The sequence below is a fragment of the Vombatus ursinus genome, unplaced genomic scaffold, assembly GCF_900497805.2.
Source record: "Vombatus ursinus unplaced genomic scaffold, bare-nosed wombat genome assembly UNPS02014812.1, whole genome shotgun sequence".
NCBI lineage: Eukaryota > Metazoa > Chordata > Mammalia > Diprotodontia > Vombatidae > Vombatus > Vombatus ursinus.
In genome coordinates, this window is record NW_020954590.1 from 39864288 (window position 1) to 39882626 (window position 18339).

The window sequence follows — 18339 nt, forward strand, 5'->3', positions numbered from 1 at the left end:
CTCATCGCGGTTGTTGTGAGGATCAAATAAGATCATATTTACACTTAGCATAGACCCTGGAACAGAATAGGCCCTATATAAATGCTTATTTGTCCCTCAAAGGCACCATGCAGTAAGTAAACAAACTAACCAGCCCACACAAAGAAAGGGCAGGGATAATTGTGTGATTCAGCATGAGATTTAAAGTTTACCAGGTACGTGCCTTATAAGAGCCCTGTGAGGTAGGTGGTATAAATATTGTTCCCTTCATTTGACAGATAAGCAAAATGAGTCTCAGACAAGGTGTAACTTGCCCAAGATCACACAGGAAATGCCACAACAGGGATTGAACTCATATCTTCTAACCATAAGTCCAACATCAATGCCACTTTTCCATGAGCAGTTGCCCTTTCCCAGAATTTTCCAATAATTAAAGCCATCCTCAAATGGATTGGACCATTTACAAGATAATCAGAGGTATTCAAACAGAGGCTGGTTGTCCACTTTCAGGGATACTAGAGGGAACATTCATCCATCTACCAGGCAGCTGAACTGGATGAGCTGAGGTTTTTCATACTCTAGGATTCTACTGTTTTACTATTCAAGGTAGTCATGTTATAGGCAGATGCCAAGACACTGACTTGCTGCTGGAGGCTGTGGAATGGGAGAATCCTACTCGATGTCAGAGTTAAAAATATTTGGTGCCCAGGGCACCCCACGTACCTGCTTTTGGTGCTGCAATATCTCTGCAGTTTGTAGCTCTGGTTCATCGTCATCAATTTCCATGCTGGAATTTTGGGAATAATACTCCATTGGGGACCCAACGCCTCTCTCTTCATCATCCTCATCTTTTTGTTCAGAATGAACTCCAAGTCCTGGTAAAGTCTCAGGGTGCTCCATCTAGAAGTAGCAAACATTGTACCCACAGTGCCCACTTTTAACAGTAATAGAGCCTCCCCAGGGACCCTATTTTTCTCCAGCCCACCTTTGATTATTTGGGGACGGTGTTCCACTTTGGAAATTAAAGTTTTTGGCTTCTCAGGCCTTGGTTACACACATTCTGGAGATTCGCACTTCCTTCAGAGAACAGGCAGGGTTAGTGATAGAAAAGCCTTTCTGATAGTCAACATTTTTTTCTCTCACAGAGTTATAATTATTTGAAAAAAATACAGGATGAAGTGGCTGAATTTATTGGTTAACATGAATTTTAGGGGCTTTTAATTATCCATAAGCATCTATGCCCCTGGTCCCTGAAAACAGAATTAGTTGAATTCTTTTTTTAAAAAATACATTCTTCTTGGGAGGAAAGGGAGCCACTTTCTCTCTCTCTCTTCTGCCCATATTATTTTCTAACATTGCATAGGCTTGCCATCACAATATTCAGACAAGGCCCCCACAAGGAACAAAATAACAAAGAAGGATAAAAAAGCCAAACACAACCCATGCCATGCCTCTAAAACGGTGATAAGGTTAATTTTCAGGGGAAAGGACAATCTGGGCGACTTCCAGTTTCAGTATCTAAGAATATTAGAAGTATAAAGGGATTCAGGTTGAGAATTATAATTTCAATTTCTCCGCATTAGACACTGCCTTTGTGAGCCCAGTGCTGGGATTTAGAGTCTCCCCTCCCTTTCTTCCATCGTGCCAGGTGCTCTTTCTACATTCCCGGCCTCTGGAGGTGGCCTGCCTGCCTGAGGTCCGTGCGGCCATTCCCCAAGTGAGAGAGAGGAGTGAGTACCTCCATGAAATCCTCTGTTTCCTCTTCTCCTTTCTTGCCCCGCCTCCAGTGTTTCAGAAGCCATTTGAGCTTGACATAGAAGAGGAAAGTGTTCTGCCTAAAGTGACGGAGATCCTGCTGCAGCAAGTTCTTCTCTTCCTCCCATGTCCTCCGCTCCAGGGTGTTCTGCAGGGACAGGCTCTGGACTTCTAGCTCCTTCCGGCGCAAAGCATACAGGTGCTCCTGCTCCATCTTGAACAATACAAAAGAGAGAGTATAGAAAGGCTGCCAGTCCTGGAAGGAACACAATTTGCCCAAATAGACCAAATCCCAACCAAAGTGCCACTTATATCCCGATACCTGGCAAAGGCGTTACTTTCCCAGAGCCTTGAAACACCAAAAAATTTTGAGTCCCTGTGTTTCACTGTACAAATCAATCTCTGACGAGAAGTCAATTATATTACATAAGTTTCTTCAATCATCAAACATAAAGCAACAATATTACTAGTATTACTCAGATGCCTTCAGAATGTTCTCCAAGACTTCCAAACCTTGCCAGGGCAAATATTCTCTGACCATGTCAGTTGGAGTTGCCTAAAATGTCAAGCCCAATTTCCCCTTGGCAAGAGTGGTATGTCATTTGAATGTGTAAAGGCACCACGCAGGCCCTGACAATCCTAGGGTAGAAAAAGACTTCCACTTCACCTCCCACCCAGGCCTAATTAGAAAGGAAACAACCTAAGCAAGAAATAATTTTAGTTACTAGTATAGACAAAACTACATCTCTTAAAGTGATGACAAATCTTTCCCTGTGTTGAATATACTCTTACAGATAAAGGAAAGCACAAAATTAAATTACTTTAATAATATGGTTCCATAAAAATTCCATCCTTGAAAAGGACCCACATGTACAAAAATATCTATAGCAGATCTTTTGTGGCAGCCAAGAACTGGAAATTGAGGGGATGCCCATTGACTGGGGAATAGCTGAACAAGTTGTGGTATATACATGTAATGGAATAGTATTATTGCATAAGAAATGATGAGCAGGCAGACTTCAGAAAAACCTGGAAAGACTTACATGAACTGATACTAAGTGAAGTGAACAGAACCAGAACATTTTATACAATAACAGCAACATTTTACAATGACTAACTTTGATAGACTTAGATCTTCTCAGCAATGCAAGGATCTAAGACAACTCCAAAAGACTCATGATGGAAAATGCTATCCACATCCAGAAAAAGAACTATTGAGTCTGAATGCAGATTGAAGCATACTATTTGCTTTTTTTTTTTTGGTTTGTTTTTTCTTTCTTGTAGTTTCTCCCATTAGTTCTATTTCTTCTTTACAGTATGACTAATGTGAAAGTATGTTTAATATGAATGTATATGTATAGCCTATATGAGATTGCATGCCATCTTGGGGAGGGGAGAGGGAGAAAATCTGGAACTCAAAATCTTACAGAATTGAATTCTGAAAACTAAAAATAAATAAATAAATAAATAAAAATTCCATCCTTACCATGTACTTCATATTAGCATATCTCTTGGAGAAATAATTGCCCTGCTCAGAATCAAAACTTTTCAATCTCTACATTAGCCTTGTATCTTTGACCTTTAAATATCTGTGTAAGCTTTCTTTGCCTCCCTCCCCAGATCCAAATGGCCTAGATGTACATAGAACAGTGGATCAAATGTGCCAGCACACTGTGGAGTTACATTCCCTCAGGGCAAGGGCCAGTAGGAATAGTCCTGCAGGATATGCTAGTATACCCAAGTCAAACTCTATGCATGACTTTCCTTCAAAAAGTATTTACTGAACACCTGTTATATAATGGCATAACAGCCGAGGATGCAGGTGGGAAGTCTCATTCTGTCTTTTTCACAAGGAAGATCAAATTGATGTTTATGGATACCAGAATATTGCAACCCACAGTTAATGGCTGAGGGCATTTTGACTCATTGCACAGATATATGTCTGGTGTGAATCCCAATCCAAGAATCCTTTTCCAAGGATAAACAATTCTAAGACCAAGGAAATGGGATTTGGGAGAAAAAATAAAGGCACTTAAATTGTTTTACTCAAGTGATCACCTCTTTTAAGGTTTCAACATGACCTGATGTGCCACAGGAAACTAGAACAGGTCATGCAACTTGGCTTCAAAGCCAAAGTAATCTCTAAAAGGTGCCATTATATAATTGGACTTTTAATATTTTGTCATGGTATCCAGTCAGGACTCTACAGTGGCATCTGTAATAATGATGAGAATATCATACCATTTCCCCCAAATATTTTCAAGTCTATCATCATAATGTCAGTTATTAAAAGCCAATATAAATAATGGCAATGATGGAGATTTTATTCATCATCTCATTTAACACCAAAGAATGAGCCATGAGGCATAAATTGGTTGCATTTTATTTGAATGAGAAACCTCCACCATGAAGAATGGTGGGAGAATCTAATACCAGGTGTTGCCTATTTAAAATGATCTCTACACTCTCCCATGTTGCTATTATCCATGGGCATAATTAGGAGACAGAGAGAATAGTTGCTCTAGATGAAGGCCAGAGTAGGGAGTCCCATCCTCTTTGACTCACTGATGCCATTACCCACCATGTCCTTCTTCAAACCCCTCTCTTGGCTTCCATAATATTATATTGTCCTAGTCTTCCTCCTATGTCTCTTTCTGAAGATTCCATCTGTCTTCTTCATTGGCTGCTTTTCCCTCTTCTCACGGCGAGCTACAGGTATTTCCTAAAGCTCAGTTCTTGGATCTCTGTGTGGATTGAGTAACACCCAGCTTCTCACTCTGCACATAATATCATCATAGCTAGTGATGTGAGTATATGACCCTCCTGCTCATTCGTCTCACTATTTCCCTCTTCCGCTGCTTTGAGCTATAATGCTGAGGTGCGAAACACCACAGATAACCCCTCTCTTTATAACATGAAGCTCCCTTTTTCAATCATGATCTTGGTACTATATAGAAAATAGGAATGTAGATACCTACAACAGAACAAAACAAAGACCCCAAACAACTTAAACTCTGATTTTCCGTGTAACATGAAAAGCCTTTATTTTTCTAGAATAATGAAATGCAAACTCTGACCTTCAATTCAAGCAAACCGCTTTAATATTCCGTTACATCAGTATACCACAATTTGTCTATTCCCCCAGTTGATGGGCATCCAATATGTTTCCAGTTCTTCACAACAACAAAAAGTGCTATTATAAACATTGGTAGATATGGATCCTTCTCCTGCTGGCAATATAAGCCTATTAGTGGTTCTGCCGGGTCAATACAAGCATAAACTTCTCTAAGACAAGAGTATATCCAGAGAGATGATTTTCAATGCACAAGCTTCTCAGGATATAAGCAACTCCAAAAAGATGGAGGCTAAAGAATAATGATAGCCAATCCCTGCAAATAAAGACAAGTTTTTCAAGAAGTTGGAAACTTCTTGATTTTATACATGATCTGTACAATTTACAAAGCTCATGAAATTGAGATCAGTTGTTTCTCAAGGATATTCATATCATTAAGAATGTGTACATGTGATTTCTTTTTTTTTAAAAGAAGCTATTCTAAGTCTTACTTGGTGTTTATAACTTAATTAGATACAAGCCTGAAGGGGATTGGATGTTCTGCAGGGAAGCCTGTAGGCAAGGTTGGCTTTTATCTGTGATTCTCTTCCACCAAGAAACCTGGGCAAGGATTCAAGGGATAAGAGAGTAATTAACTGGTATCAGCTTGTTCTCTACTAGCTAGAAGAATTAAGTAAGAGATAACTGAACTCGTGATTATTTTCTGTAGACAATATTTCAGGGTAAGATTATCACTGTGGTTGGAATCTTATCTGGTACAACCAGGACCAATAACTGTACTCTCAAAAGATACAGAAATACCAATGGTTCATGTTCAAATGGGCCCCCATGACTTTATTCATTGAAATTACAATGGGATGGTTTTTGATCATGCATTAGGAAAAAACTTGTTGATTCTAAAGGTTATAAGATACCAGTAAACAGTACTAAAAAAGAAGGCCAAGGAGTCAGGTACTCTCTTTCTGGGATAACAAATATTGCAGGGTTATTGCATGACCTTCAGATATCTTTTCTGGGGTTGAGAGTCTATGATCCACTTTTATGCTGACCATGTTGGGTTTTCTGGGACAGTCTTGATTTTGGGAAAAGAGAACATACTTTTAAAGAGAATTTGCAAAAAAAAATATCTTTTGTCAGATTACATGTCTCAATTTATGGTTTGGGAAATATGACCATTACATCTTCCTTTAAGACCTAGTTCAGAGGATCACAGATCTAGAGTTAGAAGGGCTTAACAGGCCATTTAATACAACCTATTCAATTTAGGGAGGCCTAGAGAAATCAAGTGACTTGCCTAAGGTCACACACAAGTGTCAGAGGCAAGATATGAATCCAGTTCCTCTAATCCTAGGCCTAGTGTTCTTTCCACTGTACCTTGTCATTGTTCCTGATGGGAAAGAATATTAGGGTTCACAGCATGAAGACTCCAGACAAATTAGCAGTTCCAGTTAAGTCTGGCTTATGTAGTTACCTGGATGATCTTTGCTTTAAATTTTTCTTGATCCTCTTGGTGAAGTCTGGTCTCCTGCTCAAGCTGAGCCTGGAGCTCCTGTATCGATACATTCTGGACAGGTAAGACAGGGGTATCCCTGAGCTGATCAGCAGGATAAAGGGACAGGTTTAGTAGAGAGGTGAATTCTGACTGAGGTGAAAAATGTGTGGGGGAGACATGGACACAAGTCACAGCCATGGGCAGTGAGAAGTACACAGCGTATGTACGCATGGGTCTGTAGCAATGGAGTGAGCAGGGTAGAATTTCATGGGGGGGAAGAATAAAGCATCAGATTTTACCACACACTTTTCAAAACTACCTGCATGATCTGAACAGAAAAGTCCACTATGATGAAAGAACACACAAAAGTACACCTATTTTTAATGATGTCTATATAAGAAGGTAGACAGGAGGTCATGCTTCATTTGAACAACTTAAAAACTTTCTTATACAAAATCTTGTTTTCTGTAGAAATCTCTATCTGCTACCATAACTGACAATAAGAAAAAGACTATGGGGAAATCCAAGGCTCAGTCATTGTGGTTAAGTCAAGTTTAACTATTTCTTACTAATGCTTGTCTTTTTGGCAAATATGCCAACCTTTTTAAAGTGTCTTTTAAAATCACTTATCTAATTTGGCCCTACCTTTTCATATGGGAATCAACCTGTGTACATCAAAGAAGGCATTTTTAATTTGGACTGCCATGTCACTTTGAATGTTTTTAATTTTCCATTATGACTTGGACTTACATAAGTGTTCTATTTTGGTTTCTTTCTGGATAGAGTGTTGGATAGAATAGTCAGGAAGATGTGGGTTCAAATCTTATTTCTGAGACTTCTTCAACAATGTATATTCTCTGAGCATCGGTTTCTTCTTCCATAGTGAGGGTAATAGTACTTCACTATTGTAATGAGGCCTAAATGAGATAATCTATAAAATGGTGGCAAGCTTTAATGTTTATTGCATATGTCAGTTATTATTATTTGTTCAAGGTCCATATATGGGTGAAGGAGCTGCTTCATAAGAGGAATGTAACAAACACTGAGTTAGTCAATTTGAGATTAGAGAAGGCTATGGAAAGATATAATGCTCTTTTTTTTTTTCAATCAAGATTGACCATCTTTTACCTTCAAGTGTTAAAGGGCCTATGGCTTTAATTTAAAATGTTATGTGTTTTGAGAAATGAAAACAGTGACAGCAGAATAAAAAAAAATCTTTATCACTTTTTCTCCAAAATGACATGTCATCTGAGAAAATAATTTGCTGAATCATTTACTAATCAGAGAATTAGAGTAAATTACTGTAACAAAAATGTTTGCCATTGCATTTCATTTGTGATCTTTTAACCAATTCATTTTCCAGTGAATGTGACATTTACATTTCCTGACAGGATGTTACCTGTGGTGTGGTGTGCCTATGAGAACATTTATTTGATCATTCTCTGATCTTTTAATAAGAGGTTGTTACTATTATCACAAAAAAGTTCAGATTCAGAAAAAAAGATTAACTTGTTTTTCTATCCAGATACTGAACTGGAGTGTTTTTCTCATTGAATTTATCTCTATCAAACTGTATACACCTGATAAGTGTCTAATTTAACATTTTAAAAATATCTTCTACCATCTTTAAATAAATCAGGTTACAAAACATTTGTACTATATTGTGTGCTAAAATGTCACTTTGGTGGCAAAAAATGGCACCATATGTATATGTATATGTATATTAGAAAACCTGACAGAAAAATACAATTTCAGTTTCTACACTTCTTGACCAGTATACTTAGTTTTGGTCTAAACCTAGAGTATATAACTTGAACAAAGAATGTGAAAAAACTATAGAGACTTTCACTTGAAACAAGGATAAGATCCTCATTGCTGATCAATTTGACTTAAAATGGATACTTCTGTTTGAACAAGCAGCTATGAGGGCCACACATAATTCATAGAAACATACTTGAATTAGATTATTAATCTGATTCAATGACATTGTCTCCCATTTTTTGGGTGCAAGTTTTATCCTATCTTATTGGACCAAGTATATTGAAGTAGTAATAATGATATACAACTACACTTTCTTCCACTACAATTTTACTATATATGAAATATTAAACCAATCCGGCCAACTGCTCTCCAATCAGTATGCCAAATGTCACTCCAGTGTTACATAAGATGAGATGCTCACAGATATAAAACACAAACACAATACAACACCAATTGCAGCTTAGAATCATTCTCTGGCCACAAGACTACAGAACATTCACACAGATATGGAGGAACATGTAACATGTCTCGTGCTTCCAGTCCCCTCCCAGACTCAAACAGTTTCAATTCTTATTCGCTTGGTCACTCACCACAATTTTGAAAATAAAAACCATTTCAAGATGCTTTATTAGTTGCTTTGATTTTAAAACAAACCAATTCATTTTGATCTCTTTCTCAGAACAAGTCATTTAAACATGATACAGTCATTGTTCACATCATATGCTGTCAAAACTCATTCCTCAGTGTAGTATAATCCCCTTTACCTTTGTTGGTTGATTAAGAATACATAGCTCTCTTCCCACTCCACAGAGAATCCATTGTGTTTCTTACTATGATTTATTTACCCTGACTCACAAACATCCTGAGGACAGGTGGTTTATAAATTATTTACTACCTTTCCCATCTTGACAAGCCAAAAACTAATGCTTTGCATTGTAGCTATGCCCAATGAAGTGGGTTACTATCACTGCTTTTGGTGACGAGTCCCATCTCTTTCAAATGCGGTAGATGATATCAGTGGGTGTGTATAAACGCATAGTATGAAATCTTCATCTATTTCTATTTCAGTTAATGTTTCTCAGTTCAGGAAGGAAGGATTTCAGATGCTTTGTGGATTCTTATGATTGAAAGAACAAAAGAACGGCTAAAGAGCTGTGTGAGAATTCTGACTCTGAAACCAGACCACTGCCTTTGGGCAATGGCCAGACTCACTTATGTTTGAAATGTGACTGCTGCACATGGGTAGCGGCTTCTCTTTCAGAGCTATTTTTAAGGTACCCTTCACATTCCAAACTACATATGATACATACAGGAAAGAGTGAGCTTCTTTCCTCACTTATACATGTAAATCTTCCAGACAACTTAATGAGTGCAACAGGAGCATAGCTAAGAGATGAATTTAACCCACAGCATGAAAAACATGCCAGTGCCAAATGAGATACATGGGCAGACACAAATATCTGCTATTACAAACCCTGGCTTTTTGGATCAGTTCATTATGATATGAGTTTTATAAAAAAATCACTTCTATTTGGTAACAACTTGTATGTGAATGTGTCTAAATTCTGCTTTCTTTGGTCAATCTAATAAGATAAAGTGATGGTGTTTACAAGCTCATAGATTTAGGGCTAGAAAGGACCTTATAAGAAGTTGATATTCCAATTGATTCACTTTACAGATGAGGAAACTGAGGTTCAGAGAGTTTAAATAATTTGATCAAAATCATACAGGCTCTGAGCAATAGAGGGGCCTTGAACTTAAGTCTTCTGAGTCCAAATCCATGTTGCATTGCATTAGGCTGTTTCCTTTTTGTTCATAAGAAGATTGTGAATACATATTTTTTCTTTTTAGGTAATCAAATTCAGAGTTGCAAAACTTTTACAATGACACGTGTAAATGTACTTATAAATACGTATAGATATAAATAAATGGAGTAGACCTGTGATTTCACTGGTATAAGAAACAGCCAAGTAAGGAAATTCCCTTTACAAAAGTCAATGCCCCTTTTCTGAAATGGATAGTTTAAGAGAATTGCCTAAAGCAGAAGTGTCAAATTCACAGACTGCAAGATTAAAATGTAACCGGGAAACATTAAACAAAATAAATAAAAATATAATAGAAAATAAATATTAATGTTATATGTGGTTTTCCAAGTCAATTTGTGGTCTGTAAAGATCACTATATACTAACATTTCTATTTGAGTTGGACACCACTGAACTAGAGCACCAAAGGGTTAAATGATTTGTCTAGGATCCCCGAGGTCACAAGGCAATCTAAGTATCTGAGTTGGAGGCAGGACTTGAACCCAGGTCTTACTTGCTACAACCATGTTTCCCCTCCTTATCTCTTTCTCTTCTCCTATCTCCGTCTCCTTGTCTCCATCTCCATCTCCCTCCCTTCCTCCCTCCCTCTCTTTTTCTCTCTCTCTCTTCTCTCTATATGCATATATATGCAAAATATATACAAAATCTTCATTATTTTAAGAATGAGAATACAACATTCTTCTTCTCATCCAGTTAGAATACCCATATAATACAAAACTGGAAACTCTTCTTTTCTCTTGAATTAAAGGCTAACTAAACCCTCTCATCTCCACCTCTCCTCTCTCTGAGGGAATGAATACAGAAGGTACATAACAAATGGAATTAGAGAAACCAATAATAAGACTTCTAGTAAATCTGGAAAGCTGTTTTACTTGACTGAGCTAAGAGTGCCATGGACCAGAACTGACACATGGGAATTAAGGACAAAGCACTAAATCAAACTCACACACTCACACCAGTGGCTGGCTTAAGACAGACCTTGAATGTTGTTTAGATGCAGAGTCAGCTACAGTCAAGAAAATTCCAAACTTTACAAATAGCTTCTTTGTAGCCTACACTCTAGGTGCTGAATGTAAATATTGGCCTTTGTTCCCCAATTACCATTGTAGTCTCGGAGAGGTTGGACTACTCAAGGGGGTGATTGTGATAATCTCTTATTTTTCAGCCTATTTATCTGACAGTTCCACTTATCCCCTATTTCTATCACAGTACAAACAAGAACAATCATTCTCCACAGAGGATATAATCACTTCCAGAGAATCTAGTCAACATATATTTAGAACCAAGCAAAGTTTGGGTCTTAAAACACTTTTTAATATTCAACTATGTACAACTCTTAACCACATTTTGGTGTACAAACAGTAGCTAATAATACTGCCAGTGGCATTTAATAGTTTTCTCCTCTAAGGCCACCTTCATTTTATATGTGTATATATGTATATATGTATATATATGTGTATATATGCATGTGTGTAATAAACACACATATACATATGTGTATATATAGTATATATATAAATACATACAAAGGCATATACATCCATATATACGTGTGTGTATGTGTATATCTATCTATATATATGGGTGTATATGTGTGTGTAAATATATATACATATATATTTAGGAGTATGTATATATATATTATACATACATATATACCCATCTATCTATCCATCTATCTATCCATCTATCTATCTATCTATCTATCTATCTATCTATCTATCTATCTATCTCAAATGTGCTTATTTGGTTGCATGTTGTCTTCTCTCATTAGAATGTAAGCTTTTAGAAGGTAGGATTTGTTTCTAAACTGCTTCTAGCCTTTCTTTTGTGTCTCTAGTGTTTAGTATAGTGCTTGGAACATAGCAAATGCTTCATAAATGTTTGCTGGTTGAAAGCGGGTCATTAGATCAGAGTCCGAGAGCAGGTGGGACCTCAAAGGTTGTCTTATCCAACCTCCTCATTTTACAGGTCAGAAGCTGAGGTCCAGAGAAATTGTGTGATCTTAGATTTGCCTAAATTCGCACAGGTGGGAAGTAGCAGAAGTAGGATTTGAACCCAGGTCTTATGACTCCTAATTTGTTGTACTTTGCTGCCTCCCCACTAAGACTACAGAGCTTCTACTAGGAGGGTGAGAGCAGTAAGGAATTTTAACACATATAAAATTTTCTGTTTTTCAACCTATCATTTGCATTCTTCAGATATTCTCAGTTTTTTATGTATACATATGGTATAAGAAAGTCAGAGAGAGCAAAGGATACTAGCCTGCCCCTGTCTAAAATCACATCCTTCTTTCTGGGAAATGTATTTCTGGATCTTGAACATCCCTAGGATCTCTGATTCTCTAGTTAAGGCACACTATCACCATGACCTGAGATAGCTGTCTATAAAAAATACGGATGCCAGAATGGTGAAACAACCAGATGGTTAATTAGTTCCCTGAGAGATATGGTGCCCATGTCCTTCTGGACCTACCTGACTTAAATTATTTCTTTATCATATTAGGGATAACTAAGCTGATTCAAATAGGTTATCCCACATCTCCTTTCTCAAACCCTATGGGTTTTCTAAGTACTTTGAGTTCATATATATTATTATTATTTTTTTATATGAGGCAATTGGGGTTAAGTGACTTGCCTAAGGTCACACAGCTAGTGAGTGTTAGGTGTCTTAGGCCGGATTTGAACTCAGGTCCTCCTGACTCCAAGGCTGGTGCTCTATTCACTGTGCCACCTAGCTGCCCCAGTTCATATATATTATAAGCAATAAAAGTAACTAGTATTGGATTAGTGTTCAACAGCTATTGCCATATTGACTTACAGGAGGAAAACAGAAGGAGGGATCTTTGGCCAAGCTGTCAGATTAGAATTTGGTAAAGAAGTGGGCAAGGGAAGAGAAACACTATTCTATATGGAGCGGTTTCCAATAAATCCAGTAGCAAGGAAACTGTGAAAATAACAATAAATAGTTGACTGTGGATATCCACCTCAGATTTGTGACTAAACCCAAGTTATAGCTCTGATCTTTATGATAGGTCATGAGGAAGAATTTGGAAGTGAGGAGGAAAAGAAGAAAGGGCAAAGGGATTAAATTTGGCAGGGGAAATCTGACAAAGGGCAGCAGGGCATAGCTGGCAGAGGGCTGACCTTGGAGCTAGGAAGAGCTGTATGCACGTCCTGTTTCTCTCACACACTGGCCATATTACCGTGGGCAAGTCGCATAATTTCTCATTTATCCGTTTCCAACTCTCCCTGCCCCATCCTAGCAACTGTCTAAGAAAATAAAGGTCCAGATTAATTACCCTTCTGAATTGGTGAAGGAGTTTTCAACCTGGGAGTTCTCCATAACCAATGCAATCACATGTCTGGACCAAACAACAAAATAAAAATAAAAAGCTAATTACCTTGCCCTGAGGAGCCTGGAGGTCTTTAATAGCGGTAAAAGTTCCACTCTGAGATAGATTGGGGATGCAGTTCTGATTTAAAATTGGGAAAGGTACCTTCTATTTAATTCCACTAATGACTCACTAAAGATTTATCAGGACTCAGAAGTCATAGAATATTAGAGCTTGAAGAAATCTTAGAGATCAAGTCACTAGATAGGCATATCAAGTGTGATTTTTTATTAAATCAAAATCTAAGGAAATGCCATTCTTGGCTAAGGGATCTGGGTTGGAACACAGATCGATCAAAGTTGGAGGATGAGAAGAGTCAGGGGCCTGACTACTGAATAGAAGTCCCAATTGTCCTTGTCTTTATGGCCAGGATGCCCCTGAATGAGTATCCAATTCCAAGGCTAAATAAACTATGTTTAAATTTTCACAAAACAAACGAGAAATCCTTATTCGGGGGAATGTTTGTTTTTGAGGGCCTTCCCTCGCAAAATTCAGAGATGTATAGCTAACAGGCAGTTTTGGGGGTATCCACATGACAATTTTGTTCTTGCTTGTCTGCTGAGTCTAAAGAAAAGCAATGTGCATTGTAATGCATTGCATGTTAGCAGAGGAAACTTGGTCATGACAGATACTTGGCTTTCCAGTGTCCCCTGACTATTTCTGGGGCTGACTCAGATCTGCTTTTGTTGGTATAGACAAGCCTCCCTGGAGAATCCCAAGGCCATTTTCCTTTGAATCAGACAATGCTCTTTCCAGTCTATCTTCACACCATACCACCAAGTGCACATCTCCCTCCACCCTTCCCAGCTCCTCTTTATTTCTCATCTTCCCCCAAGAAAATGTAAACTCCTTGAGGGAAGGGACAATCTTTCTTGTTTTTATTTGTGTCCCCATCTGATTAGAATACCTCCTGGTTTGCAGTAAGTGCCTAATAAATGTTTCACCTATCTGTCTACCTTTCTCCTGGATGGCCCCCCTATCCATTTTAGGACAGCATTCCTTTCCAACAGCCCAGATTTTGTGTGGGGTACTACCATTGTCACTTAATGATCACCTCCTATAAACATTTTATTATTTACTGGGGCTCAGAGGGCTGCTATAGAGAAAAGGGAAAATCCTAACAACAAAAATATTTAAACTTATAAATATTTAATGTCAATTTGAGACATGCTGCTTCATATCTCCCCTGAAAACTGGACCACCAAATAGTATTAGCCAAAAAGCTCAACAGAAACAAACACTTTCCCTAAGGATCTCTGCTCTCCCTCTTCCCTTATTTTACTTAGGAAAGTAACAATTTGCCTTCCAGCTACTGGCTGATTTTCTGTTATTCATATTCTCTGATTAAGATCCTCCATTTCCCTCTTCCCCTTTGTCCTTTTGGAATCAGCAATTAATGCTCTTGGGACAGAATCCTGACATCCCTTTGGGAAGTAATAATTAAAATCTTTGGTGAAATCTGGGAGATGTGACTATCCCTTTTCCATTTAGGGTCTGTTGGTTGGGCTGATGCCACTAACTAGCTTTCTTGTCTCTAACAATATCAATCCCAAAGTTCACAGGACCCCTCAGAGAAAATTTTTTTTTAATCTCCAGATAGAATTACTCGTGTCTTGGAGTTTCAGTTTACATGGCTGTTGGCAAATGTTTCTTGACAGATACAGAAGCACATAGTGTGGAGAGATTCATTCACATGGGGTCTATTGGGACAGCTGAAGGGTTGAAAGGTCCAGAGGATATTCATGTCCTTTTCCATAGCCCTGCCCTGATCACACCATTTTCAGAAGACCTGCTGCTTGTCAGCCATCATTGTATTGCCCAAATTTACCATTAAAAAGGTACTTAGAAGCAATCTCCTAAGAAAATGCAGGGTCTGATTTTCATCCTGGCTTACTCACTCATCCCACAGGTAGCAACTAAATGCTTTTGAATCAGTTTCACTTGTCAAATTATATATACTGGTATTAACTTCACCTGAAAAATACCAAGTCTGGCACAGGAAAGGAGGAATGTGTTGTTAATTCTGTTTAAACGTGTGCATCAGCATGTAGAAGGAAACATGTATTCAGCTCTGGTCCTCCAAAGCCACATATAGATTTCCCCTCTGATCATTTATATTTCTAGTTTATTTCCCAAAGCTACAAAAGTTACTAGCCCTTGCTTTGCCACAGCAATATGGAATGAGATGGAAAAAGAGATTTGGAAGGGGGATGTTGTTAGGAAGACTTGCTGTGACTCTGACCTCTAGACTGAAACAGCCTTTGTCTCCTGGCCTGTAGATTTTAATGTCTCCATCAGCTCTGCGGTGTGGTTCCGTAGTGGCTCGAAGGCGGTGAATCTCTCGCTCCTCTCCACGGTCTTGATTGGGCTGCCACTCCAACTGATCCCTCAGTTTGGACTGTTGGGTGCATGTGCATTTTATAACATAAACAAAGAACAGGAGGGTAGGGGAGGGAATAAAGAAAACAAAAATGGGTAAAGGTAGACAACTGGAAAAACTACAAGACAAAGAAAAGCGTGAATAGAAAAACCAACTTAAACACAGTGGCATAAGAGAGTGAAGAAAACAGAACCAAAATGAAGATGAGCAAAATGATGGGCTGAAACATCTGAAAAGCAAACAGACAAAGAGAGGAAAAAAAAGAATGCAAAACACTGGTTATGAGGCGCATGCAATGGGGGATGCATGAATCAAAGAATCAACAGCAAGCATAGTTGTCATGAAGGATACGGGTAACAAGGCTCTTCCTTCCTTACGTGCGCTGTGAAGCAAAAGCCATAATCCAGGGTGATGGTTTTGGCCATGCACCCAAGAGTGATGCCTTGGAAAGTAGTCCTCTGCTGGCTGACATTCCTCCCTCACTCATTCCTCCCCCAGGTCAGGGGGAGGGGAGGGGAGCGGGGAGCAAGCCGTCAACAGGATTGTTCAAAAAACATCATCCTCTCAGAAATTTTGTTCCTCTCCCCCCATTTAATACTTTTTTTTTCCTCCAGTGGGAGTGGACAGGTCTGGGATAGACATTGCTTTTGAGAGCTGGGCTTCGACCCTTCTGGTAACGAAGCCAAGAAAGATTCAGATGTTTGTTAGTAAGTCTGCTAATTATCCTGACTGCAAAAAAATGAGTTTGTGTTTTGTTTTCGTTCCTCATTGCTTCTTCATCAGGATTGCAGGTGGTGGGAGACCAAAAAGAGGAAAAAAGGAAAAACCACGTTGATCCCTACATAAGCTTCCAGGGGATTTAGCCTTGTATCATGAGCCTCTGAACCCAAAGTGGCTGAGTAGTTAAAAAAACAAAAACAAAAAAGAACAAAAGAAAAAAAAACTAAAAGAAACCAAACCAAACCAAAACAAAGCAAAACAAAACAACCCAACCAATATGAAGAATTTGGTTGATCTTTTAGGCTTTAATACAAAAAGCAAGTTTGAAATCATAACAGAGCAGCCGTGAGTAGAACAAATTCGAGAACAGCAATGCCAGCGAGAAGGAGAAACAGCATAACAGAGTGGGGAGGCAAACAAAGGACCCCCCTTACCTGGAAGTCTGTGATTAGATCCTTTCCCAAGTTACCAATAGGGGAGTCCCGGGACATGGAGGTCATGGTGGAGAGGAAGCTAGAAGACTCCGTGAGGTGAGGCAGAGGAGAGAGGTCTTCTAGGTGCTCTTTGAGTCCTTCCTTCACCTGGTCCACCTTCTCTAGAAAAGCCTGGAGCTCCTTCCTAAAGACCTTCATCTTCGAGTTGATCGCATCCAACAATTCAGGTTCATTTTTGTCCCCTTCGCTTGTCTCCCCTTCGCCCTGGAAACCCGATTCGGGAGAAGCATCCCCGGTGACGTGCAGTTTGGCATCATACATCAGGCTGTCGGTGTCAGTAATGAGGCGCTCCACGGTCCTCTCCAGCCTCTCCGCCACTTGCTTTATTTTGACCAAGGACTCTGTCTCCTGTTTGGCCCTCATGACTTCAGCCGAGCACAAGTCGCTGGCCTCGGATGGTTTTCCACTCCCAATGCCTGAGGTCTTCTCACAGACATCCTCAGAGTCACTCTCACCCCCGATGGGCCCCTCCCTCCTGGGCTGTCCTGGGCGAACCTCCTCTCCGTCACTCTCCTTCTTATCATCCTCACTCTCAGTGTCACTCTCCCCAGAGCTGGACTCCTCCAGACCCAAGTGAGAAGCCAGGTCATAGCGCTGAACGTTGGAGAGAAGCACCCGGTTTTCATACTGAAGTTTCATGACTTTTCCACTCAATTCATTGATCTGCAGCCGAGCCGACTTCAACTCTTCCTGCAACATTCCCCCGCTGCTGCTGCTACTGCTGCTGCTGCTACTGCTGCTGCTGCTGCTACTGCTGCTGCCACCACCTTTGCAGATGCTGTCCTCTGGCCATACTGACTCGGGGCTGGGTTCGAACTTGAACTTGTTCAGCTCGTGGGTCAACTGCCTATTGTGATCTTCAATCTCAGAGATAGACCGCCTGAGCAGATCGGCTTCCTCTTCAACAAATTGAAGATGGCGGCGCAGCTCCATGGACGATTCTACAGAGTCGCCATAAGGAGAGGTAGGAATGCTTGGGATGTGGTCTCGGCTAAGACACTCTTTCTCATACTGGCACCTCATGTCCTCCATTTCGGCCTTGATGCCGCGGTTCTCTACCTCTAGCTCCACAATCTTCCGGCCCAGGATGTTGGCTTCCTCCTCCACTAACTTGAGTCTCAGCTTCAGTTCTGCCTCCCGGGTGCTAGGAGGCCCCCCGGCTTCCCCAGTAGGCAGTGGGCTGTCCACATCACCATAAAGAGACTTGTATTTTTGGAGTTCCTGTTCCAAATCATCTTTCTCTTTCCCGAGTTTGGCCATTTTTTTGCGCATCAGGGTGGCTTCCTCTTTGGCAAACTGAAGCTGGCATTTCAAATCAGCACTGTCATCCTGCCAGGAAAGAACAGCCCAAAAAGAATTATTTTAAAATGTCAAAATTCTGTGTTTGGGATAATTTATCTGCCTTGCAGCTTGCCCCCAGCACACACACACACACACACACACACACACACACACACACACACACAC

General features: G+C 39.6%; 1 protein-coding gene across 1 annotated transcript in view; it reads right to left on the bottom strand.

Annotated features, from left to right (window-relative positions):
* Window positions 1–18339, bottom strand: part of LOC114054192 (microtubule cross-linking factor 1-like) — a 171616-nt gene that overhangs the window by 48976 nt on the left and 104301 nt on the right. The window contains exons 5-9 of the mRNA XM_027877355.1: window positions 16813–18201; window positions 15521–15676; window positions 6279–6401; window positions 1718–1948; window positions 703–879 (exon numbers count right to left, since the gene is read on the bottom strand). Of these exons, the coding sequence (XP_027733156.1) occupies window positions 703–879; window positions 1718–1948; window positions 6279–6401; window positions 15521–15676; window positions 16813–18201 (2076 nt within the window). The remainder of the gene's footprint in view (window positions 1–702; window positions 880–1717; window positions 1949–6278; window positions 6402–15520; window positions 15677–16812; window positions 18202–18339) is intronic.